Here is a 25,982-nt window from a genome sequence, read left to right as displayed (position 1 = left end):
GTTTCCTGCTAGATGTCATAGTTTACTTGATCATTCAAACTAAAATGCTCTAGAAAAATCTCCTCCGTTAAAAGATTGTAGCATAAATACTCTAACTTGCCTTGAAATATTTTAAAGCTTCCCTGTGTCCGCGGACTCGCAGGTCATGTGCGCGCGGCCGGGGAAGGCAGCCCCCCACTGCTGGGCCCCCGGGGCGCGGGCTGGGCAGGGCCCGGAGAAGGGTGCCTGGGGCTGCCACGGGGCTGCATTTCCCCGGGGCTGGGTGACGCCGCTGTCCACACTGCCCGCCAGCGCGGAAGCCACCGTTCACAGCCGGCTACCCACTGCTGGGAATGTGGCTGGCACACGGGGGACCTGGATTATTAATGTTTTTCGACCTTAATTTTAAAGTGTGATAAATGTCTAGTCACCGTTTCAGACAGTGCAAATCATAGGAGTGAAGACCGCAAAAACTCCGGATTCCGGGCCAACCGGGAAACACTTTGGGCACGGAGGCCTCTGCCAAGTCTTCCTTCTCCAGCAGCATGGGGCATACGCCTAACTATTCTCAGGGTAAACATGGAAATCCTAATCGCATCTGCCTCACTCCTGCCAGGCGGTGGCTGCTCCGAATTTTCCACCACCCGGTGCGCTTGGCCAACGTTTCTGGGGCATTTGCGCTCAAGGCCAGAGAGCGTGCAGGAGATGAGACCATCATCTTCGGCCTGCTGAAGGGACCACCATCCGAGCTGAAATGAGCAGAGCGGGTGACTTGGCTCACTTTTCCCCGCTGGCCGGGAGGGGAGGGATGCCTGCAGCAGCACTGTGGCCCTGACTCGGGACTCTAGTGTCCGGAAGCGCGGTGGTGGGTGCAGGCTGGCTGCGCACTAGGGAGGACCTGGGGCTGAGCGCAGCCTCCCTGGCTCTGAGCAACCTCAAGGCCGCGCAGACCTGCCAAGCGGCTCGGGAACACTCTGCAGACATGAAGCACTTTGTCGTCCCTAAACGTGCTTCGGTGAATCCGGGGCTTTAACCGGGCTCTAGAATGCCCTCCTGTCAGTCTTCCCCTCGATGCACGAGGCCACGGCGCCACCTCGTGGACATTATTTTCAGTCCCCATGGCTGAATAGCGCGCATAGCTAGTTTCCTGTTGCATGCTTGATATATATTCTATCTGTGCAAATAGGGAGAGGCCAGGAGGTTTGGCACTTGGACATTATCGATGGGCTAATTGCCATGTGATCATTTTTACCTGTTTCATTTATCACATCTGTGAAGGGCGATAAAGATACTACCAAATGTTAGGGTGTTATGTAGTTTAAATGGGTTTATATTTCTGAAGCTCTGGTTTCTGTCTCACTAGGACGAGGATGTCTGCAGCCTTTGTGGGGTCAGGACCTAAGAAAGCAAACACGTGCTGGAGATGGTCCATTTGCAAAGGGTGATGTGGTCCTGTGTGAGATGTGCGCCCGAGGGTCCAAAGCATGGCCTGGCCAGACGGAACTGCCTGCAGTGGCTGCAGACTGATGGCCTTCTCAACAGGCCCAGAATATGTCTGGTCACGTTTTCAAACCAAATATGCAAGAAATGTGTGTTGAAATGTCCTTATTTGTATGCTGCAAGTACAATTTTAGCAAAACTAAATCTGACTCTTTATTAAACTGGCAGAAACCTAAGCACAGAACATGTCTGTGAACCAGACATTCTCTGGATCTCTTTCCACGTCCCTCATACGAGGGTCTGGGTGGTGAGATGGCCTCATTTAGGAAAAGGAGATCTCATTCATTCCATTATGGTTCATTCATTCACAAGCACACATAAGTTCCTCCTGAGTCCCCAGTGCCGGGATGACAGGGAGTATATGGAATTACACAGGACACATGTATCATGCATGTGTCATACATGATTGAGACATATATGTCCAAAAGACGCTCTGCGGGGAACACAGAACTTCAGCTGGGAAGCCAAAGGCAGTGGGGCCACAGCAGGCTGGTGCAAAGTCTCTGTCTTCAGTGACTGAGGACATGAGGGATGGTGTGGCTGCGTGCCTACAGGGAGATCGGCGGGACCAGACAGAGGAAAGGGCAGTGGTGTCCCAGGCAGGCTCCATGTCTCCAACCTTGGGAACAAGGCTCAATTCAAGTTAAATTAGGACAAGGGAGTTCTGTGAGGCATGTCCCAAAGCAAAAAAAAAAAAAAAAAAATTGAAGTGACTACAAATCTTGAGATGAGTAACTGTTATGCATGGTTTTTAATGGACTGGCTAATTGGATCTCATGTAGCAAAATGGGCAGAAATTTCTTGTTCATTTTTGTATATAAGGTGCCAGAGAGGAAGTAATAGGTGGTCTCTACTCTCACTGTTGATGGAAGTGAAACTGGTACTATTTTTCTAGAGAGCAGTTTGAAAATATGTATTAATATCAAAAATTTATGTTTTGTCCAATTCCTGGGATTTGTTCAAAGGATATACATAGGTGCTGGGACCAGAATGTTATCACAGAGAAAAAAAATAGATGTATCATGAATTTTTTTACAGAAATCATATAAACACAGGATAACCACATGATGGGATGTGCTATATCACAAAGTTTCAAAACAATGTTTAATGACATGGGAAATGTTTTCAATGCTGTATATTTTAAATTATAAAGTTATTCACACAATTTTTCAGTGAATGAGGCCACTCAAAAACTATAGGAGACTATGTGTGCATACACACAGACATACACATATGTATTCATGAATGTCTATATGCAGAGACACATAAACATGATACACACCAAAATATTAACATTGATTCTCTTTGGTTTTGGTGTTATCATAACCATATTCCACACTTTGTAATTTTCTATGTTTTATAAATTTTTAAATCATATTTTGATTCTTGCCAATATAAAATGTGTTACCTTAAAAATTGCAAGTCAGCCAATACATCTGGTTTCATGAAAGAAGCTTTGAACTTGACACTTTGAACTAGACAATGTATAGCTATGCATGCTTGTACATATATACAAACACATCTCAGTGTCTAGTTCAAAACTTCCAGATATGTATGTATCCAAGTTACCTATTAATGCTATTTGATATTGACTACCAATCATGAAGCAAAAATGTGACAATGCTGCCCCCAAGTGGCCGTTCAAGGAATATGTGTATTTACTAGCCGTTTTCAAATAGGAACGAAACAGACTGCAGCTGGCTATACTGCATTAGAAAAGAGAAAAACCAAAACCAACCAACCAGAAAAAAAAAAAAGACAGTGGCTCTAGGAGATTAAAATATAATTTCCAAGGACTCATGACTACTAAATGACAGTCAGGACCTGAATTTAAGTCAGCCTAACTCCAAAGTCCACGATCTTTTCACTACATCATATTTCCCCAATTCATGAATTAAGCAGTGGTTTCTACTCATGGGGAAAATCTAAATGGAGTGGAGTGTAAGCAATCATCAAAATATGTCTTCCTTAAAGTAAAAACAGCACAGAGGAATACATAGTGTGCAAAAGAGATGATGCAGAGCGGTATTCAGTGCACGACTGTCTAGTGTTATTTTACTCGGTGCAGCATATCTACTACAATGTAAAAATGTCAACATTCTACAATGTTTGCCCAGATCTTTCTATTAAACAGGCACGGGCAAGTGACCTTGGGTGGAGCAGCGGCCGGGTTCTCTGAGCCAGGCAGAACCACGTGGTGCAGGCAGAGCCAGCCTTCTAGGGACTCCCTCCTTGTCTGTTGCAGTCACAAGAGCCTATGGGGGGGACTTGCTCTCCTGCCAGGGGCCCAAAGACCAGGGGGACATTCCCTAAGGTGACCCTCACTGTGTGTTCTCACATAAGTTGGCACTTTTAGAAGGTGTGGGAAGATGGCAGATGAAAGGGAGCCATTGCCTCCCAATTCACTTGGTTATTATCTCTATATGCTCTTTATAACTTACATAATGGTGTATGTATGTCAGATCTGGTGTGGTCTCTGAGACAGGTGGCCACCCTGTACTTCAGGCACTTATCTGGAGGGGACTATGGACCTGCTGCTATGTAATGACAACAAAAGGCTCTATCTCCCCTCACCCGAGAAAACAATTAAGGGACGGTCATCCATCTGGACCCTAGATGACCTCGGGCCAGTCCCTGGGTTCAGCTCCCCTAACCTCTCCAACCCTGCAAAGGAAGGCGTGGCGGGGAGGAACTGCTCTGAGCTTCCTTGGAGTGACCTGACTGCCCTGCCTAATGCTGGAAGCCTAATTCTGGGCATGGTTCTGTAAAATGGCTCATCCATTTGCTGAAAAATGGTCCTCAAAGAAATTGTTCAGTACTTTATAGGCAGCCTCTTGAGGACGCAACAGGAGATGTTTGCTGCTCTCTTTGGGCTGATTCTGAGAAGCTACTGAATTTCACTTGTAAAATTCAGTGAATGCATGACCCACTCATGGTAGGAAGTTCTTCAGAGCCAACATCATGGATAAGTTCCAGAAAAATGCCTCAGGCTCACTGCCAGACATTTGGGGAGCAAACAGCATACATTCCCTCAGCTTTTTTTGAATCTCTTATGTAAAGAATTCCAGCTCACTCAATTGTGTGTAACTCTGAATACTAATTTAAAGGAATTTGGAAACATGGCAGGGATTTCCCATTAAAAAATCTTATTCAATACGGTTAACTGTAATTTATTGTGTATTTTCAAAAAGGTAGAAGAGAGGGTTTTGAATGTTTACAACACAAAGAAATGGTACATGTTTGAGGTGACGGATATGCTGATCACCCTGATTTGATCATTATACACTGAATACACGTATCAGTCTGTATTTCATCTAGATGTGCAATTATTATGGGTCGACTAAAAATAAAAGGGAATTTAAAAATATATATATTTAAGTACAATAACCTATATGGAGTCACTTTTAAGAAAATGGTAAGTGAACTCCTGCAAACATTTCTAGATGTTTGTCTCAGGTTAAAAGGGCATCATGGGGACTGGGTGCAGTGGCTCACACCTGTAATCCCAGCACTTTGGGAGGCCGAGGTGGGTGGAGGCCGAGGCTGAGGTTAGGAGTTCAAGATCAGCCTGGCCAATATGGTGAAACCCCATCTCTACTTTAAAAACACAAAAATTAGCTGGGCATGGTGGCAAGCACCTGTAATCCCAGCTACTTGGGAGGCTGAGGCAGGAGAATCACTTGAATCCGGGAGGCAGAGGTTGCAATGAGCCGAGATCACACCACTGCCCTCCAGCCTGGATGACAGAGCAAAACTCTGTCTCAAAAGTATAAATAAAAGGCATCATGGAAACCTAGTTTGTTCTACACTTTCATATTTTGTCTTTTTACTTAGGTCCAACATCGGAAAAAAAATTAAAGATACATTTTCATTTGAAAAATTTACCAAATTTTAATATTTCTTCCAATGTTTGGTATCATAAGTAATATAAAAGACACCTTTGTGCATAAAGCTTATTCCATAGTCCTAATTATTTCCTTGAGATGGATACTATGTGGGAATGACCAGATCAAAGTATACCATTGGCTTTCCATGACTTGACAGTATGGCGTCTTCCCAACCAGAAGGACCCTGGCACTGAAGTGCTCAACCACAGGGTGATTTGTGCTTTAGTGATTCCTATTTCACCAGTAGTTTGCATAGCCATTTTACCAGCTTTGCTAAATCAATAGGTAAAACTGCTGTAGCATTCTAGCTATAGCTCTATCGCATTAAAATTCATAACACTTGGAAGTGGAACTATTTCCACTTTCCAAATGTTGTATATGACTGAAAAAGAAAACTCATTATCAACCTTGCAGCTCATTAGCAGACTCTTCCTCCGCACAAACAGCCACTAATTACCACTGGCAAGTCGCTCTGGTTCTCACCTCTCCTTGGCTCCCTTCTGGGCATGACACTCCCAAAAAGCCACTCTCAATCTAATGATGCTGTGTCCCTCGAATTTTCAAATGTGGTGGATTAAACAAGAACATTGCTCAGAACTGAGCTCAAATTCCTGTGACCTCCTCACTAGCTGTGTGATCCTGGGCTGGTTACCAAACACCCCTAAGCCTTACTCTCTCTGTCCATTACGGTCACAGTGTCACCTGGTTCGCAGGGCTGTCTGAGGGCTGAAGGACGCTGTGTCTGTGAAGTTGCCTGCTATACAGACTCAGTAGGTGGCCCCATTCCTGCCTCTTCCCCTTGTAAGGAATGACACTAACTCTCCATCCCATTCAGAGAACAATGCTTCAGAGAATAGAGTGTGTCCCATTGTCTTCTAGAATTAAAACTGCTTACCTTGGCTGGGCAAGGTGGCTCACGCCTGTAATCCCAGCACTTTAGGAGGCCGAGGCCAGTGGATCACCTGAGGTCAGGAGTTCAATACCAGCCTGGCCAATGTAGTGAAACCCCCTCCCTACTAAAAATACAAAAATCAGCTGGGTGTGGTGGCACACGCCTGTAATCCCAGCTACTTGGGAGGCTGAGGCAAGAGAATCGCTCGAACCCGGGAGGCGGAGGTTGCAGTGAACCGAGATCGTGTTATTGTACTCCAGCCTGGGTGACAGAGTGAGACTCCGTCTCAAAAACAACAACAACAACAACAACAACAACGGCAAACTGCATATATGTGATACACTTTTCAGGCTTTGGACCCAAAGATTAAATTAAGATTAGATTTAATTAGGATGAGAATCAAGAATACTAGTCCGACGAGGACCAGGAGTGTATTCTCATTCCATGAGCAGAACACAGGCATCCCCACAGTAACCACATCCAGCATTCCTCCCAGCCCTACATGAACCCCTAGACATCCTCCAACACCTCAGCCTCTGTCTCCAGACCTGCTGTCTACACACAGGGCTGAGACTGCACTCGCTTCTCTCCAAACCCTTCCTTTTTCCATGGACTGATGGCTAAGGACTTATTCTCAACCCTTGAAATATTTCTCAGGTTTTCAACAACCTCTCTACATCAACAAGGTAATGTCCAAGGACACTGATGCTCAAAACTCACATCTCCATCTATGGGCAAACACGTTCAAGATCAATGCGAGGAAAGACAAAATGCCAAGTTGTGTGCTCTAGGCTCACTCATCACAGCTCCTTATTGGGCTGTTACCAGGACAGTCCTGCTGTCAAATAGATTTGGAACTGTGAGACAAGGTAACAAATGTGAGAGAAGCCACCTTTGCTCATTTCCACCTGCCAGCAACATTTCACAAAGCACCTGATTGTGTCTCCAGAAAGATGCTTTGAAGCTCAAACAGGATAGAGCTCACGCCCCCCACATCTCTTGCCTGAGTCACAACATTCTTTTTTTTTTTTGAAACGGAGTCTCGCTCTGTTGCCCAGGCTGGAGTGCAGTGGTGCGATCTGGGCTCACTGCAAGCTCCGCCTCCCAGGTTCACGCCATTTTCCTGCCTCAGCCTCCCAAGTAGCTGGGACTGCAGCATCCGCCACCACGCCCGGCTAATTTTTTGTATTTTTTTTAGTAGAGACGGGGTTTCACCATGTTAGCCAGGATGGTCTCGATCTCCTGACCCCGTGATCCTCCCGCCTCGGCCTCCCAAAGTGCTGGGATTACAGGCGTGAGCCACCGCGCCTGGCCCTGAGTCACTACATTCTTTACAAGATAAGAGCACCAGTCCTTGCCTTTTCCTACACAGAAGGTAGGGTCTGAGGGGGTTAGTGATCGTGCCTCCGCAAACCATAACCAAATGTGCTCTTGCACCCAAGCTGTGATGAGATGTTGCACAGGCTGATTATCCACCACGAGTGCACAGCAGCGGGATGAAACACTGCACCGCGCCATTGGTAAACCCCCTCCAAAGGGCAGCTCCCAGGCTACAGGCCTCAGTCTGCAGCCCCTTGTAAGACCTCTGAACAAAATTTAGTTCTTTAAAAGCTTGATTTTTTTCCGCCTTTAATCAACAGGATACAGTGTGTTACAGTATTCACCAGAACATATGCTAGGAAACACAGATCCTCCAAAGATGAGAGCATCAATATTAGTTTCCACTATGATTACTCTTTCTAAACATAAAGTTTACCGTGAAAAATTGTAGCAAGATAGAGAAATTCCAGTACCTACGCAAAAGGAATGTGCTTCCTTTTTTTTTAACTTGACTTTAATGCTGTTTTTTTAATTTAAAAAATATTTTCTGAAGCCTACTTCCATAGACCCACTTTGGAAACTTTGAAAAACTCTAAAGGAGCCTTTCTCATTGACCAATTTGTTGATTTATCCAAGGCAATGAATAATTCAAAATTTTAAAAATGACTAACAGTCCATTTAAATTATAAATACTAAAACTTAACCTCAACATTGGAATGTTATCCAAGCATGTGAGAAATGGGCTTTTAAAACTTCCAAAGGCTACACAATTGCAACAAAAGAAAATAAAACAATTCCCTTCTTTTTTCTTTTTTCGAGACAGAATCTCACTCTGTCACCCAGGCTGGAGCGCAGTGGTACAATCACGGCTCAGTGCAACCTCAAACTCTTGGTCTCAAGGGATCCTACCACCTCAGCCTCCCAAGTAGTTAGGACCACAGGTGCATGTCTCCTCGCCTGGGTGAATTTCTTTCTTTCTTTTTTTTTTTTTGGGGCGGGGGGGGGGGGTAGAAACAGGGTCTCGCTATGTTGCGCAGGCTAATCTCGAACTTCTGGCCTCAAGCAATCCTCCCACCTCAGCCTCCCAGAGTGTTGGGATTACAGGTGTATAGGCATGAGCCACCACGCCCGGTCCTCCTTAGATGTTTAAGTTTAATATAATAATTTTTCCCTATCTGACATTATATGGGCCATGGTTCCAAAGATGCTCTTGAGCTTGAACCGAATAAACGAGTCCAAATGACAAACGGCCACGGACCTATGGCAGCCCCGGGAAAGAACGTCCAAGAGCGCTGGTGTGGGCAGATGGCAACGGGGAACCCCCAGCACACACGCGCTGCCGTCTCAGACCTGTGGTCAGAACAGCTCGGCGGCGCGGCTCTTGCGGCAGGATGGGCAGCCGCGCCTGCCCCGCACCGTCCCCCGGCCCCGCCCGCCCCCGCCAGGCGCTCACCGCATGGTGTAGAGCAGGGTGCCGTCGTCCTCCAGCCGCAGCAGCTTGTTGGGCGTGGTCATGTTGTGCGCGATGGACTTCTTCCCGTTGTGGAAGAACGTGTCTGGGGTCCAGATCTTGCTGGCAAGGAGGTTGTTGAGAGGGAGGCGCTGCATGGGCCCCTTAAACCGAAGCCTTTCATCTTTCCAGCTTTGTCGGAAAAACACGTCTATGGTGTACTCCTGGTGGAAAGGAAGGCACGAGGCAGTCAGAGGGCACGGGGCCTGGGCGGGGGCCTGCGGCGCAGAGTGAGAATTGTCTGCCCAGCCATGCCCCGGGACCTACCATTTCCGTGTCGGACACCGGGCCGAAGCTGGTGACGTAGATGTCGGTCCTCACTTGAGTGATGCGCTCTGAAACACAGACACAGGTCCCTGGGCTGCACCGACCCACCCTGCGCGTCTGGCACACCCTCGTGCTCTCAGTCCAGTAACCAGGGTCACCCTCTGCAACCGGGGGCTTTTGCAGTGCGTTTGGTAAATTTGGAGGACTTGACAATTACCAGATGAAATCGAGCTGCTCCCCGCTATACCATGAAATGAAATTCCCATCATACAGAACACAGCTTGGCACTCCTCCTCCTTCTGCTCCCGGGGGAGCAGTCCTGGAAAGACCTGGGCTGAGGCCTCGCCGTGGGGCCTTGGGGTTTTGCAAACACCTGAGCTTCCATTTCCTCCTCTGTAAACCTGGAGCAATGATGCCAGCCTGGAAGCTCAGAGCCATGCCGTCGCCATAGAGAGGGGCTTTAAAAAGCATCAGACAATTCAGGATGAGGGGAGCTGACTTTCCAATCAAAGCAGGAGGTCCTGGGTGGTCTCCGGGAAACGATGTTGAATTTGTGCCCAGTGTGCCCTGAGACAGGAAGGAAGACCCACTTCTTATGTAGCATTTCGAATTGTTATTATAGAAAGCCCTATCATGGGAGACTGTGATTTCAAACAAAATTACTGGAAATAGGTAAAGTGATAAAAGTGGCTAATAATATTTGGGGGAAAACCTGTGTACTTCCCTGGGCACTACCACGGCCCTGTAAGTCCCCGTGGTCATGAGTAGGAAGCAATTCAAAGTGCACTGCAGCCCACACCGGGTAACTTCCAGCCGCACTGTGGGCCTGCCTCTCCAGCAGCTCGCGGTGTGATGATCGTCTGCATGGCGTCCATCTGTGCGTGGGCAGGTGTCTGTGTGATGCTGTGTGTTGTATGATGCAGTGTGCCTGTCTCCTCACTGAGATGCCAGCCCCAGCAGGGTGGCCCGGGAGGCTTTCCATGGTATCCTCCTACTCTGTAGGACTGGAAGGCAGAGAGGATGAGAGAATACCACAAGCACTGACAGCAGCTTAGGGCTCCTCTAGATGCTCTGACCCTTCTGAGTGTGTTGAAGCGACTGGACTGCTGGGCACACAGGCCTAGGAACATAATTCAGAGGGCAGAGTAAGAGACTGTCAAGGAGCCTGTGCCCAAAAGGCAGAGAGTGGCAACTCATGCTTTAAGTGGATCTCCCTGTTAAAAATGCAAATACTAGGCGGGGCACTGTGGCTCACACCTGTAATCCCAGCACTTTGGGAGGCCGAGGTGGGTGGATCACCTGCGGTCTGGAGTTTGAGACCAGCCTGGCCAACATGGTGAAACCCCATCTCTACTAAAAAACACAAAAATTAGCAGGGCGTGGTGGTGTGCACCTGTAATCCCAGCTACTCCGGAGGCTGAGGCAGGAGAATCACTTAAACCTGGGAGGCAGAGGTTGCAGTGAGCCGAGATCATGCCATTGCACTCCTGCCTGGGCAACAGGAGCGAAACTCCATCTCAAATTAAAAAAAAAAAAATGCAAACACTAGACAACTAAATTTTTTCCTCCAAGAATGTATTCACTGGAAAGTGTCTACCTCACCTAACCCAACAAGTTCAGACTCCACATCTAAACTGTAGAGCCAAGGGGATTGCACATGCCTGGAAACTGCACACAATTCTTAGCACAACAATGAAGCTGTGCCAGGTGCGCCCTACAAGAACAATCTACATCAGTTCATTTCTATTGAATTCCATAAAGTCAAAGTAAATACTAGGACTATGGCCATAGTGAAGCATTAAATGCATAACCCATAAAGATATAAAGGATGACTGCATTCCACAGGGGATTTCTGAAAAGGACTCGCATAGATACAAGACTATGAGGTTGATTTTATATTATTTCTTAACATAGGGTAATCTCAGCTTTAGTAACGCCTAAAAGCTGGTTCCTCCTTAAGTTAACCAGACTAGACATTAAGATTATCTGGGAAGACGGGATTTTGCAAAGATGTTTGGGAAGACAACTTTCCCCAGCATCTTCCGCCTAGAAATAACAAAGGATCTTGCGTCTAGAAAATAACAAAGGGTGCATGATTCTTGGCAAGAGTGGAACAGCCATCACACCAAAATCCTGGCAGGGAAGCTCTTTTAGGAATTGTTTGAATCAGCGTAAACACAAGCTTGAGACGAGACGTAAGCCCTTCCTGGATCCTTGCTGGGCTCAGCTGAGGAGAGCACACTCACCTCCCAGCCCGGGCCGAAGTCTGTTGTCGTAGCCATCCAAGAGCCCATCCAAGATCCTGGTAAATATCGTGATGTTGTCATTGGTCTCATCTTTCACTGAACTGGTTGGCATCTGTGAAAAGCTTTTAAAAAGAGAAACAAGAGGAAGCATTAAAACATTATTTCTTACAAATTCTTCTCAAGATACAGAAACCAGGGAGTCACGTGGAGGCTTGTCTCCTGAGATGAGGATCTGAGAACACAGCTCCCATACTGCCTAGGGGATTGTTTGGCCTCGATACACCTCAGTTCTCCAACATCCAAGGATACTTTACTTGGGGCTAGTTATCCAACCACCTAACCTGAGGCTCAAAGTCTATCATTCTGTGATTCTAAGGAATTGGTTTATGCCAATATTTTAGCCATTTTTAACAACCAATTAGCCATTGCGCATGGACTGGCAGAGCCTAATCCACTCACAGGGGATTTCAGAAGTTTGGTTTAAACACACAAAAACTGAGTTCTCGTATTGCTAGGGTCACCTGCACTGGGCGCTGGGGCATGGAGGGGACGCTGAGAAACTTTCCGAGGTGGTTGTTCCCAAACCTCACTGCATCCTTAGTTGGTCTGGGAGCATTTGTGCTGTGAATCATATGCCAGGATTGGAGAGTGAGTGACAGACATGATGGAGTCTGTGTCATCTCTGGGGTCCTGCCCCTTCAGTGTGCCAGCTCACAACACATTCTGTGGGACCCAGCGTCACACAATAAGCCCTCAAGAAAAGTGGGCTGACCCTCAGGGAAGACACAAGAACATTTTTTGTTTGTTCAATCAAGTTATCCAGATTCCAAAAGCTTATGTAATATGAGCAGAACAAAACTAGAAACTGCCCTAGCAGATCTAGACAAACTGAGGATGGTATCTGGGCGGGACAGAGAGACCACAAGCCCAGAAGACAGCCCCACAGCTGAAGAGCATGGATCCCACCTCAGGTTTCTACAGCTGCTTTCAGATGTGCAAATAGCAACTGGTTTTGAATTACTGAGCACTTGACTGCAAATTTGGCTTCAAGGGGACTTACCAAACTGAAAGCCAGCTGTGGTTCCCAAGAAGCGAGTGCCCTGGGCACTTGGGAGAAGAACATGTGATTCCTGGTACTTCCCTGAAGTGCCCCAGCTGTGGGGCCCTAGCTGTGCTTAAAATGCTTTCTCTCCCATGAAAAGGCTGAAATCAGAGCTGAGAGCCACCAGCCATGGAGAGATACTGAGCTCAGAATCGATGCAGGCCTGCTCCACCCTGTTCTTAAAAGTCAGTCATTTTTATTGATTGCATCTAACAGATCAATTCTTTGCTGGCCCTAAAGCTATTCCCTTTTGAATAGAATGAGAGAATAAAGAATAAAGGAATAATGCTCTTTTGATCTAAGTTTCACATCACCATAAAAATGCATATACTTGAAGCTCTAACAAGCTAAAATTCACTCCTGTTAGTATGGAGCCCACAGATGTATACTTTTTTAACTCTGTGATTTCATATTTAAAAACATTAAATTCCCCTTTCTCCAACTTCCATGGTAGTTGCACACTTCGGAAAGACATAGCACTAAGCCTAGCATAGCTCCTCCCAGTGAACAGCCTTCTTCTTCAGGGTTTTGCGGAGGGAAAAAAGAAGGTTATATTTTGTACCTGCCCAGTTGTGTAACTATTGGTCAAACCAGATCTGGCTTCATGATGCACTTCTCATGGACTTCATAATTGTCACCGAGTTTGCAACTCAATTTTAGACCACGTCCAGGTGCTCAATTTTTGGAAGGTCTTTGCTGTCTCTTTATCTTACCAATTGAGGTACTAGTAGAAAAAGCAGATCTTAATGGTGAAATTAAAGTTTTCTAAGCTACTCCATTCTCTATTGTGAAAATGTTCCTAAATTGTGTTAGATGGTAACAGCCCTGGCTGTCCACAGAGACAAGGGCTTGACTTCATGATTGACCATTTGGAGGCTGTGCAGCCACAGTGATGTCTCTGTGAGCGTTGTTTTCCGTGGCTCTCTCCAGAAGCGGAGATAAAGACACACCTGCTCTGCCAGCTTTAGGGAAACACCATCCCACTGGGCTCTGAATCCCACTCACAAATACCCTAATCATTTCCCACAGTGACGGAATAGAATGCTATGCTTAAGAATTTCAAAGCTCGGATTCTATTTCTTGATCAAAATTATTTTCATTAGTTTCAGTATATCTACACACATTCGCACATAATTACCCTTTTCTTGGAGGAATTTCAGTGTCTGCCCTTTCTTGCCATAACTGCCTTTTGCATTTATCTGTAGACCTTTCTTTGTGTGATGGGGCCATGGCTGGGGATTTGCAGTGTTGTCCTTGCTGTCTTAACTGAAGATAGCCTCTGGGAGCGAAGAAACAGATTCTTAAAAAGCTCTGATGATGCCTATCGGGGTAGGAGCAGAGGGTTTTTTGTTTGTTTGTTTGTTTTGTTTTTTCATGAACTGGAGGCCCTCCTCTGTCCATAGGCCATCCTCAAAAATGCTTCATCTGCAGTGCGTGGTTATGAAATACACCGCTTTCACAGCCATGGAGAGAAAGGCTCGTGCTGTATCATAGAAGGCAAATGCTGTGTTTTCTCAGCCCCTGGTGTGTAAGTGCCTTCCTACAGAAGACCTTCACACATGCCTGGGGAACTGGCTAGCGCCTCTATCAAGCTGTATGATCTGTAAGAACTGCTGCTAAGCTAAGGAGGAACTTCAGCTTGCTTTGTTCCATTTTGGCTCATTGAAAGCACTTGAAAAACAAAATAACACAGAAATCCAGGGCTATGCCTTTGGTGAGCACTAATGTGCAGCGTGTGACGGATGAGTCCTCCAGGTGGAAACCAAGATGTCCTCAGCCCATAAAGCGCTCACTCCGTTTAGGGTCAGCAGGCAGCCTGCACTCGCCGACACGCCACTTCTGCTTTTCTCAACTGCACTGAGTACAGCCCAGGAGCTCTGCTCATCCTGAGGTCGACCGGAGTCCACGAGTGCTTCAAGGACAAATAAAGGCTCCATTCTTTGGGGAAGTGAATTTTTGTGAGCTGAGATTATATCCCTATTACTAACAACAGTCTTAGACATAACAGAAATACTTGAAAATTTGGTGACTTACCCTTCAATTTTAGTCTGGGTTAATTCACTAGGTTCTCTTAAAGTAGGAATTATTTCCTTATATTGAATGCATATTCTCTAAAAAACATGTCCCACTTATGCCATATTCTCAGTTCCAACATTTTCCTTATTTGGTACTTGAAAGAGTACAAGTTGTGGCGTCATTTCTGGAGAAGAAAAAATCTTTTCGGTATTGTCATTCCACCACGGGTGCTAGTGAAGGCAGTGTGTGACGTGCTTCTTTGTGATGTAATCTTCCTTATATGGATGACCACTTCTGACTTACATACAGTGAGTTTGATAATGGCAACTGCAGACGTATTTTGACTGGAAATTACTTTGGACGTTGAACTGGGCTTGTTTTAAGCTGCAGCTTATCTGTCTTCTTAAATTTTGTTCTTCCCCAGTATTTAATGACTTCTGAAAAATGTCTCTTCTGTTTATTTGTCTGTTACTTTCAGGTCATTAAATGAGTACCTCTAAATGGCACCATTGTGTGATGTTTTCCTCAAATGCCCATTACCCATCACTTAAGCACCATATTAGAAAAACAACAACAATGTAACAGAAAAACAAAACCAAGATGGACACTGGCTGGACAGTGAGGGTCAATCCCAGGGTTCCAAATAACAGCTTTCCCCTCTTAAGGTGGAAAACATGGACAGGCACCACATTGTTTTATGAGGCTCTGAGTCTGTGCCATGGAACATCATGCTTGAACTCTCCGATATTCCTGCCAAATCCTAAAATCCCCCAGTTCTCCCTGCAGCTCCTGAAATCCTACTGAAGTGTATTCCTCACTCTTCATGGAGGTTCTCCATTCTTGCCCTTGGCACTGCTGCCCAACTCAGAATCCTGCTGCCCACAAGGTAAAACCCAAGCCCTATGGCCCCACAGGCCAGAGCCACCTCTCCCACCGTGCCCTCCTTCCTAGACTCAGCCCTGTTCCTCCTCCCAGCCACACTGGGGGTCCTGCATAGGTGATGACACAGTGATGTTCCATCCCAGTCCTTACACACATTCTCCCCATTCTCTTGCCATGCCCATCAGCAAGCACATCTGCTCTAATACCACTGCTCTTTAAAAGAGCCTTTCATTCACCCCATATTCCCTTCCAGTCACTGCTCCATTCTTTGCCCGTCTTCCCATGAAAACTCACTGGGAGATTTGTCCATATGAGCAACCCCCGCTGCCTCCCCTCCCTTCTCTTGTAACCACTCTGCCAGGCCTTCACTGCCTGCATCCCAAGGAAGCTTCTCTTCTGGAGGCCAGTAATGAACTCCGCATGGCCAAATCTGAAGACCAAGTCTTGGTCCTCAGCTTAGTTGACCTGTGGGCAGCATTCCTACAACCCTTTCCACTTGGCCTCAGGGCACGGCTCTGTCTTTCCCTTTACTTGCCTCTTCCCCTCAGTCTTGCTGCCTCTCTTACCTTCCTGACCGCAGAACACAAGCATGCCCCAGGGCACAATCCAGACACCCTTTCCTTTCTGTGTGCACTTAACCTCTGACTGTCTCATCCAAACCAGTGGCTTAAATTCCTCCCAAAGTATGGAAACACCTCAGGTCCGCACCTCCAGCCCAATCCCTCTCTGTCCTCCAGACCTCTACATTCACTGGGAGACCTAGTGGTGTCTCCAGGGGCCTCCCACACCACCACTGCACCTGTGACCTTCTGTACCCAAACCTCTTCCCTACTGCCCTCTCCAGCTCGATCATAGGCAGGTGAACCTGTTGGGTTCTCTAGCAAAATACCTAGGGGTCATCCCCGACTTCTCTCTTTCCTTCATGCCCACAGTAACCTATCAACTAATGCTGCTGGCCAAAACAGAAACTCCCCTGGGCCACTGCAATCACCTCTTCACTGTCCCCACTGCGTCTTGGGTTAACTCCCTCTCACCTCACTCCAGATTCCATTCTATTCTTTCACTCTGCACCCAGAGTGAGCTTCAACGTTGAAGTCACATCATTATCACATCTAAATTGGATCATGTTTCAAACCTACTCAAAACCACTCAGTGGCCCTCTCTGCCCTTCCAGATAAAAGTCAACTGTCCTTCCTGATACTCCCCTGCATGGCCTATAGAACTTTCGGAATGTGATCCCAACCCCAGCCCTTCCTCCCTGACGACGCTCCCTCCCCGTCTCCCACTTCCTCACACCTGCCCCTCCGCTGTTCCTAACACGTCAAGCATGCACCTGCCACACAGCCTGGGATTCACCCGCCATTCCTCCTGCCAGTTCAGGTTTCTCTGCCAACAGCTTTGCTCACATCCTCACCTCCCTCAGATCTCTGCTCAAGCATCTCTTTCCAGCACACGCACTGTCTCTTACTCTGAATTACTCTTCATAGCAATCATCATAACCTACTAACACTTATTCCATGCACACCAGAGTATACCCTCCTGGGAGGCAAGCCCCACTCTGCCCCTGCTCTGCTCTGTGCATCTCAGTACCTGGAACAGTGCCTGGTGCATGGTGAGAGCATGGTCCACATTGGTGTAGCTGCAGGGCAATGTCCCCCAGGATGCCCCTGCGAGGGAGACATTGCAGATGTGGGCAAGGCAATGACCTTGCTGTGCTCAGGCTGAGGCCAGGCACCATCTCACACTCTGGGTCCAGTAAACCCCAGGAGTCTCCTGGACACAGAACCCAGAATGGCTTGGTGCACTTAGCATACCCTCCCCTGACACAGACCTCGGCTTGCTTAAGCATTTGGCATAGGTTGGCAATTGATCCTTCATACCAGCCTTGTGATCCTGGACCCATGATTAATCCCACATTGAGATTAGAAACTGAGTTGCAGGCAGGTGAAGTAACTCTTCTGACGTCACACAGAGAGCATGTGGACAGAGATCGAAGCCGGGCAGCTACACTGCCCTCTGTCAAAATGACACTTAATGCCATCCTAAATATTCACCAGCGGTCCTGAAACAGGAACCGAACTGACAGTACAGTGATGGCCCAACTGTTCTTGTTAAAACTAAAAATTAACTGGTTCTGTGCTTCATTCACTTTTAGGTTGACTTTTTGATTTTAAAATAAGTTGTTAAATAAATACAAATCAAATAGAGTTTTCAATGAACTGCTGAAGCCTGTTTCACTGCAGGTCTTACTCTCACTAGCAAATGATCTTTCTCCACAGTATTCCAGTTCACAATCTATATTCCGTGTTGGAGTTTATTTGGGCTGCAGTAGACAATGTTTTCATAGTGGTAACATGTGAGTTCTAGATTAGGATATTCTTTGGTTTCCCATATATAGTCCTCCTCCCATTCCTTCCCTTTTCAGGGCACTATAATAAAAATTAGGACATTCTGGAGCAGGCCCTGCAGTGGAGTACGCTAGCCCAGCCTGCATTCTCAGGGATCCCTTGCTTTTATCACTTTTAGATGGTAAAACTTGGACACACTTCTCTAAGCTCTAACACTGAGCTCTTTTCACCTGCAAATCAAGAATTTTGTGTAAATTAAACAGTGCATTTTTTTAAATGCATTGTGAATATTAAGGGGATACACTCATATACATGCTGATAAATGAGTGTATATGATACACTCATATATATGCTGAAGTACCAGCAGACTTCTCTGATGAGATTTCTTTTTATTTTTGCTTCTAGTATTTTCCTGAAATTTCTCATTAATTAAAATGAGCATCTTATGCAATTTGAACCTTTGTAAAAACCCGAAAGCCCACATGCTCCTTCTCCCCTTGAAGGGAGTCGGTGACTCACTCCCGAGCTGACTGCCAGACAGTCTTGGCGGAGAGCTGCGCTGGCCGACTCTCCTGCCTGCTCAGTGCCTGCTGAACACGCTGAAAGTTTCCTTTATAAAGCAGATAACTGGGAATTATTTACTTTGGGTACCTTTAAAAACATGTTGGACATTCCCCTATAGTCCTGTTTTAACCACCTACGTTTTTTGCCACGTGCAAGAACTGCCTTTTGGCTCTCCCAAGGTCGCTGAAGCCTTTAGGTGCGCCACCACTTGTGTTCCCGCTCCCTGCTTCAGTGGGCTTTCTGAGTGCTTTTAGAATTGTTATCATAACTGTTTGTCCCGGGCCTCATGAACCCGCAGCTATGGTGCAGGAAGAATTTGTCATCTGGGGATTCACAAGGGAGAACTTTCCATTTAAAAAGATATCATGAGTACCTGCGTGATTCAGAGAATGCACTTTCTGCTCTACTTAAAAGAAGGGAACTGTCCTTGAGTGAGCGTATGGAATGGTTCTCTTCACAAAAACAAACGTCCACACTGGCACACTTGTGTAGACAGATAAAGAAGACTCTGTCTGTTCATGTTCAAAAGCCACTTCTCCAATAACCTACTTTTAATTGCTGCTTATAAAATCTTGTTTTCCAAAGTCTATTTGAGTTGCAGCTCCCACATATTAAAATTGTTCAACAGATTTTTTTATCAATCAGTAAACCTCCAAAATATATTTAAGACAATAAAATCAATGGACTCAGCCTTTACCTTATTATTAAGCTGATAATCCTCAATTTTATCTCACAATTGTCACTGGTCTATCAGGTCCGATAAAGTATGATTTTCTTAATGATGATAAATTAATTCCAGTTTAAATCTAATATTATGTATTTTGACATTATATTGGTGCCAATATTGTTTCTGTACTGGTTTTTCTATACTATGTACTTTTGTTTACTGGTCTTACTAAAATAAATATAGTACTTCAAATAATCCCAGGTCGTCAAACGTACCTTAGCACCGGGCTGAGTGTCCAAAAAGGGCCTTATTGTATTGTATACTTGACTCGGTCTCTGTTCCATAATTTAAAACTAACAGAAGAATTAGGAAGACTATTGCAAATGAGCTGCTGGTGATTCCAATCAAATTTAGAATATGATCAAGAGAAGGAGAAGAACACTCATGTATTTTCAAAGCAATTTCACATCAGTTATCCTATATAATCACCAAGTACATTGCACTTATCACATCTATAAATTTTCCAACTGCCAGTGCCACACACATTTCACAAACACTGCCTCTCGACTTGGTCCACGCACATAGCCCTACTCTTTTTCTTTTTCCTTCTTCTTCCCTGCCTAATTCTCTATAGTCCTCCTCACCCTCTGCCAGTTCTCTGGCCTCTCAGGAGTCAGCACTTCTCTTGTCCTAGAATCAGGTTCAAATTAAACCCTTTGATGCTTCTCCTTTCCCCTTTCTTTTGAACCCAATCACATAAACTCTTTCTTTGGAGGGAAAATAAACTGAGCTGACCCAGACTCTTTTTTCCCGCTAATCCCCAAGTACTGAAAACTCTCTCCACTCTGAAGCAGGTACTACCTTTTAGAATTATGTTCCCTCTTGTCTAGACTGATTTGATCCAGGGCTACCCTGCAAACTGTGTGCATTCAAGTCAGGGAGCCCAAGAAGTGACAGGGGGCGGAGTCACACAGGAAGCTCTGAGTAAGGACTCCTGACTTCTGAGGTTAGGCATTCATCCTCCCTCCTTCCCAGCTAGAAGATGGGCTAACGGTGCTCAGCTCATACAGTGGCTCCTAGGATTCACCCAAAACCAAAACACGAAACATAAAGACAGGTGCTCCATGTTGTGGTAGCTATTTTTTCAAGATTTAAAGTTAACTAAATATTAGGAAACTTCAATCGGGATTTGACACAATTATTCTTAAGTCCATTTAGATAATATACAAGTGAGAGGAGTCTCCTATAGGAAGGGAAATAAATAGGGGCTTGATGTATTTTACGATGCCTTTTGTGGCTGTTGAAAAACATGCCCTGCTGGCCAGAATGTGTGAACCTGCCTTCCCGCTTTGCTAGAAACCCCACTTTTTCAAAAGCAATTGGGCGCGCAGGGTCAAGAGTGAAAAGTGCTCAAAGAACCTGATGTAAAATTCCTCTTACAAAAATATCTTCTAATATAAATAATCTCAAATACCTAAGAAAACTTGTAAGCCAAATACGTTCACTACAGGAAAATTTATAACAGCAAAATCATTCACTACATAAACATCCCCAATTAGGGAAGAAGCTAACACAAGGCGCTCTTGCCCTGTCAAATATGCAGCCATTTAAAATACTACATTTTAAAGAAATTGTGAAAATGTATTGGGTAGGAAAAAAGCACAGTACCAAACTGCACAGCCTGATCTCAACTGTATAAAAAACATGCACAGAAGCAAGGGGAAGTCAGTGCACCAAATGGGAAGCATGGTTGTCTCTGGGTGGTGGAATTAAAGAGATTCCTTTCATTATCGATTTCTGTATCTCACATATTTGCTGCAATTAGTCGGTGCTGTTTTATGATGGACTACTGGCCATATACCTAAAAGATTAAAAACTGCTCCAACAGTTAATTTTCTGGAAAGTTTGAGGGGTATTCTACCACTTACTCAGTGTTAGCTTTCAGAGACTAAGATACCCCTCTATTTTGAAGATGACCTCAGCAAGCTACAGAACTAAATAAGAAAGCATACCTGCTTCTTGGGGCTAAACTCCTTATACACATTGCTTCCTATTTCAGACCTGCATCTACCAGGGAGTGAAACCATTTCATGCTTATTCAATGCAAATTCATAATACATTTGGCTAAGATTTTGTTTGTTTGTTTTGTTTTGTTTTGTTTTGTTTTTGAGACAAAGTCTTGCTCTGCCACCCAGGCTGGAGTGCAGTGGCATGATCTCAGCTCACAGCAACCTCCACCTCCCGGGTTCAAGGGATTCTCCTGCCTCGGCCTCCCAAGTGGCTGGGATTACAGGCATGTGCCACCATGCCTGGCTAATCTTTGTATTTTTAATACAGATGGTGTTTCACCATGTCAGCCAGGCTGATCTCGAACTCCTGACCTCAGGCGATCCGCCCCCCTCTTGGCCTCCCAAAGTGCTGGGATTACAAGCATGAGCCATCGCGCCTGGCCTAGCCAAGATATTTTAAAGAAAATATAAGTTTCCAATCCTGATATATTCTTCACACCAAAATGCTACCAAATATATGTGGTATATCAAACAAACCAACTACCTAATGCATTAGATGACAAATTTGAATATTCTGTGTGATTTCACTTATGTACAGACATTTCATTCAGAAGGACATTGTGAACATGCTAGTTTACAGGCTTTGGCAGCTGCAGAGAACTTGTAAAGGAAAACATTCATTTAATAGATAAAAAAAAATCTGAAGGCATGGGAAGGGAGGCGTCCACTCAAGATAAGCAAGGCAAGAGCCACGGCCAATGCTCTTTCCCAAGGGAATACTTAGAATGGCTCAAAGGGCTGAGATATGCCACACACCTGTTCCCGTCAGTGTGGTTAGAGTGCACACACTGCCTGGCTTCTGTTGGTGAGGGACAGGCATCTTCCTTAGCTCAGCTCTGCTGGACAAAGTCTCAGCTGATGGCTCAGGCTTGCACCCGGGTGGATGTGGACTACAGTCCCAATGCTGTCTTCTACCAGCCACTGCACCTGAGCAAGGCCCCCACACCCACCCCTTCCTCTGCACAGAAGAGTCAGAAGAGCAGAAAATGTACAGAGGACAGACAGAAAACATCGTGGCCGTGGGGATGTCCTCTTTCCCCCCAGAGGGGAAGGCTGTCTACAGGCTGTTGCCAAGCCACTGGGTATTCCCCACCCTGTGATTATTTACATAAACGTGGATAGGCTGTGAAACCTCTGGACCCCATTTTTGCAGCACTAATGCTTGGCAACTTTTGTCCTGACATTTAATTTCTTAATTATATGCCATCAACTTCAAGTTACAATCCTTTTGATTAACCAGAACAATTCTAGGGCACAGGTCAGAACAGGAACAGCAGCCTCATAAGAACATTCATCCACGATGTCGGTTATCACTAGTTTCATGAAAAAAAAGGTTAGAGTTGGCATGCGGATACTAAAGGCTAAAATGAAAGAGGGGTTACTGGAAATGATAGTGCCAGAACCTCAGGGGTGTCTTTCAGATCTTCAGGCACCTGTGGTTTATGGTGTCTGCACCTGCATTCAGATAGTCACAGTTCTAGGGCCTTGGCTCAGGCCAGGACCATTGTGAGTCCTTTTCAATGCCAAGTAGCATGGGCCTGGCTTTCAAGGCAACTTTGATTGCATAATGGAACCATGGAGGGCAACTGAAATGTTGGCACTGCCTTGTCTAACAAGCAGTGACTGTCCTTCATGCATGTGAACTCCTGAATCTTGTTTTAACCTGAGTAGGAAGAATCACAGCTGACTCGGATATCATCTTCAGCTTCCATTTCTGAAAACATAATCTGCCTTTTTTTCTCTGACTCACTTCAGAGACCCCACGTAAGGAGCTGCCTTGCTCAGGAAGAAAGCGTGGGTCAGGGCAATGACTCCATTTATTTACAACAAGTGAAGGGCTTGGGACTGCAGGCGAGGACTTGCTCAATGGATGTGCTGCTCCCGTAACATGTCTGAAAGGCACCAGTGTCCCTAACATCATAAAATAAAAGCACAGATGGTAACTTACCCAAAGTGACTGGATAAGTTCATGGAAATACAAAAGAGAAGGAGGTTTTTGATCATGATAAAACCAGAGAACATTCCATTGTCCATTCCCAGTAAGAATAGTAGTTGAAGCAGGTGAATATGGAGGAATAACTCTTCCCTTCTCCAGCTTGTTCTTGAAGCTGAAAAGCACACAAAGCGGGGAAGCACGTGAACATCAATGCTGTTGTGTCACAGTTCCTGGAATCAAATCACACTGCTATCACAACAATTTGCAAAGAAAGGAGCCCGCTGTCCTTCCCCAGGACAGCTGCACACCAGGTATTTTCCACCACCCTCACTGGGCAGTAAGTTGGAGCATAAAAATAAGTAACAAGAGGCTTATTTTTACTTCTACTCAGGGTGCAGAATCATCCTAATTCGTTGTTTTCCACTCAAATACTCTGTTTTGTTTTTTAGTATGTTATCAAATAAACCATTAGTCCAATTATTAAAATAAACGCTGTAGTTATCTGAGCGACTGTATTTTGTATCCGTCAAATCCACAAGTGTAGTAATTTTACCTTTCTGAAATATCTGCCACGCCACGCGTTCAAAGCCAGCAAGCTACTCCTCTCTCTGCAAGGCACTGAGAAAGTATGTGGAAAGAAGTGGGGAAAAGCACATTTAAGAAACAGGTTTTCTGCAGGATCACAATACTGTGACAACTGCCTATAAAAGAGTGTGGCTACTTTCCCGGCATTCGGTCCCCGTGACTACATAACTTAAGCACTGCATCTATGGAAGTCTCTCCGCTCAATGCTGGACCCTAATTAATGTATTTGAGATCCAGGCAGACATTGTCCCTGGGCTCAACGGCTAACCTTTCTGAAAACACGCATTTCTCAGTATGCGCATAACGCAAATAGGTGCTCACGGGCATCCGAACAGTATGCTTCGAAAAGAAGCATTTTCCCAAGAAGCCCCCCCAACCCCCATCCCCCGCAAACTCCGGAATTGGGAGACACAACAGGTACTTCCACCTCGGAAGCGAAGGCCTTCTGTGACTCCTGCCAAGAAGGGCAGGGTGCCATGCGGTGGTCGCCTGGGCGCGTCCTGGGGCTCGTGGCGGGGCCCGGGCCAGAGCCAGGCGGCGAGCACGCGGCGCTGCATGCGGGAAACCCGGGCGGCGCCTCCCGCCGCCCCTCAGCCCCGAGCCAGGGACCCCCAGGAGAGGCTGCGCTCCCACGACCCTCCGGACCCCCACAGAGGCTCACCAGGGCCGGCGCGCCAGGGCAGGTGGGCGCGGGGGCTGCACTGCGGAGCCGCAGCCTGGGTCGCCCTGGCACCCGCGGTCGGCCACCTGCGCGGTCCGCAGCGGCGCGCCGAGGGTCTCCAGCTCCCCGGCCCTCCCCGGCTAGCTCCCGGCTTTCGCAGACCTCCCCGGCTCCTGCCCCGGGTACGAGCCAAGCGCTCCGCCAGGCAGCGCCTTCCTCCTGGGCTGGGAGCACGCGGTGCAGCGGCGGCTCCGAGTCCCCTGGCCTCGAGCAGCCCGCGAGACACGCGCGCGACACCCCCGCGGGGTCCGAGTCCACCCCGCGAGCAGCGCCGGGACGCCGCGCGCCTCAGAGCCCTGGGGCTGACGCTGGCTTTCCAAGTGGGCGATCTCACCCCTCCGGCTCCCGTGATGGTGGCAGCGGGTGTCCCCCACCCCCAATTGGTCACCGCGCCCTGGTGCCCCATCCGGCAGGGATGAGCCGCCCGGACCCCGCTCCCTCCCGCGCCCGGCTTCAGCCCCGCAGTCGCCAGGGTAAAGTTTGCGCTCCGGCCTGGCTGCGCGCCCCGCCTGCTCTGCACCTCTCCTCCCCGGCCACGCAGCCTGCCGCTCAGGCGCCCCGAGGAGAGGGGTGCGGACCGAGCCGGGGCGGCCGGTCCTCTTACCCGCTCGCGTCCTCTTACCCCACTGCCCCGGCCCAGCGCGCCCAGGGCTCACCCTGCGCGCCGGCCCCGGGAGGCGAGCCGTCGGTGAGGATGCATCCTCCTTCTCCTTCGCCTGCTCTCGCCTGGCTGGCAGGCGCGGAAGGCCGGTGCGGCGTCACCGCCCCATGCTGCCAGCGCGAACTTCCCCGGCACTCCCGGCTGAGCGGCTCTTGCGCCCCGCGCTCCCGCCGCCGCCCTGCAGCTCCGCTCCGCGCCGCGCCCGGGGCCGCGCGCCGCCCGCCGCAGAGCCCCCCAGCGCCCCCAGCGCACTCGCGCCCGCTCTCACCTCGCCCGAGCGCCACATGTCGTCTCTGGGCTGGAGGATCGGCCCTCTGCAGAGGTGCTCCGGTAGAGGCCGCCAGACGCTCAGCAAACGCGCCCTCGGCCGAGCTGGGCGGAGGGGGAGGGCGCAGGGCCCGTGGCTCGGCCTGCAAGGGGAGAGGCCCTGTTCTGCTGAAGTTTCTCCAGGGCCCTCAACAGCATCTTCGGCGCCTCGTGTAGTCACCACTGCCCGCTTGTAGAGCAGGGATGGGAGGGCAGTGTCAGCAGTCGGGTGATAGAGGCCTGGACTCCGAGAGCTTTGCTCCCTAGAGCCGGCCCCAACGCCTCCCTGCCCAGGCCTGGGTCCTTCCCGGGTGCTCCATGGCACCCCTTACATGCGCATCTCTTAGGCGCTTCTGAAAGAAGCTGGCCTGTGGACATTCTTTTCATCTCACTCATAGACAGGAATGCATTACTACGGGAGGGAAAGCCAGGGTCACATTGGACTCGATTAGAATGAAATCCTTACCTAACGCAGTGTATATCTGGGGGTTTTCTGAAGTTCCATTTCTTGACAACAAGCCGCA

At 47.4% G+C, this 25,982-nt stretch overlaps 1 protein-coding gene across 4 annotated transcripts in view; it reads right to left on the bottom strand.

The window, feature by feature from the left end:
* GABRA5 (gamma-aminobutyric acid type A receptor subunit alpha5) overlaps positions 1-25,536 on the bottom strand; it is an 82,610-nt gene extending 57,074 nt beyond the window's left edge. The window contains exons 1-6 of one of the 4 annotated variants that reach the window (XM_019011345.4): positions 25,421-25,536; positions 23,739-23,803; positions 23,198-23,357; positions 11,602-11,723; positions 9,356-9,423; positions 9,032-9,252 (exon numbers count right to left, since the gene is read on the bottom strand). In XM_019011345.4, coding sequence (XP_018866890.1) covers positions 9,032-9,252; positions 9,356-9,423; positions 11,602-11,723; positions 23,198-23,283 — 497 coding nt within the window. In that variant the 5' untranslated portion in view covers positions 23,284-23,357; positions 23,739-23,803; positions 25,421-25,536. Of the gene's footprint in view, positions 1-9,031; positions 9,253-9,355; positions 9,424-11,601; positions 11,724-23,197; positions 23,358-23,738; positions 23,804-24,431; positions 24,777-25,113; positions 25,239-25,420 lie in introns of those variants that run through there. The other 3 variants (XM_019011344.4, XM_019011346.4, XM_019011347.4) reach the window with 3 other exon arrangements.
* Between the last annotated feature and the right edge of the window lie 446 nt (positions 25,537-25,982).

This window comes from Gorilla gorilla, chromosome 16, assembly GCF_029281585.2.
Source record: "Gorilla gorilla gorilla isolate KB3781 chromosome 16, NHGRI_mGorGor1-v2.1_pri, whole genome shotgun sequence".
Classification (NCBI taxonomy): domain Eukaryota; kingdom Metazoa; phylum Chordata; class Mammalia; order Primates; family Hominidae; genus Gorilla; species Gorilla gorilla.
Note: the sequence above shows the minus strand (reverse complement) of the source record. Positions and strands in the feature narration are given on the sequence as shown.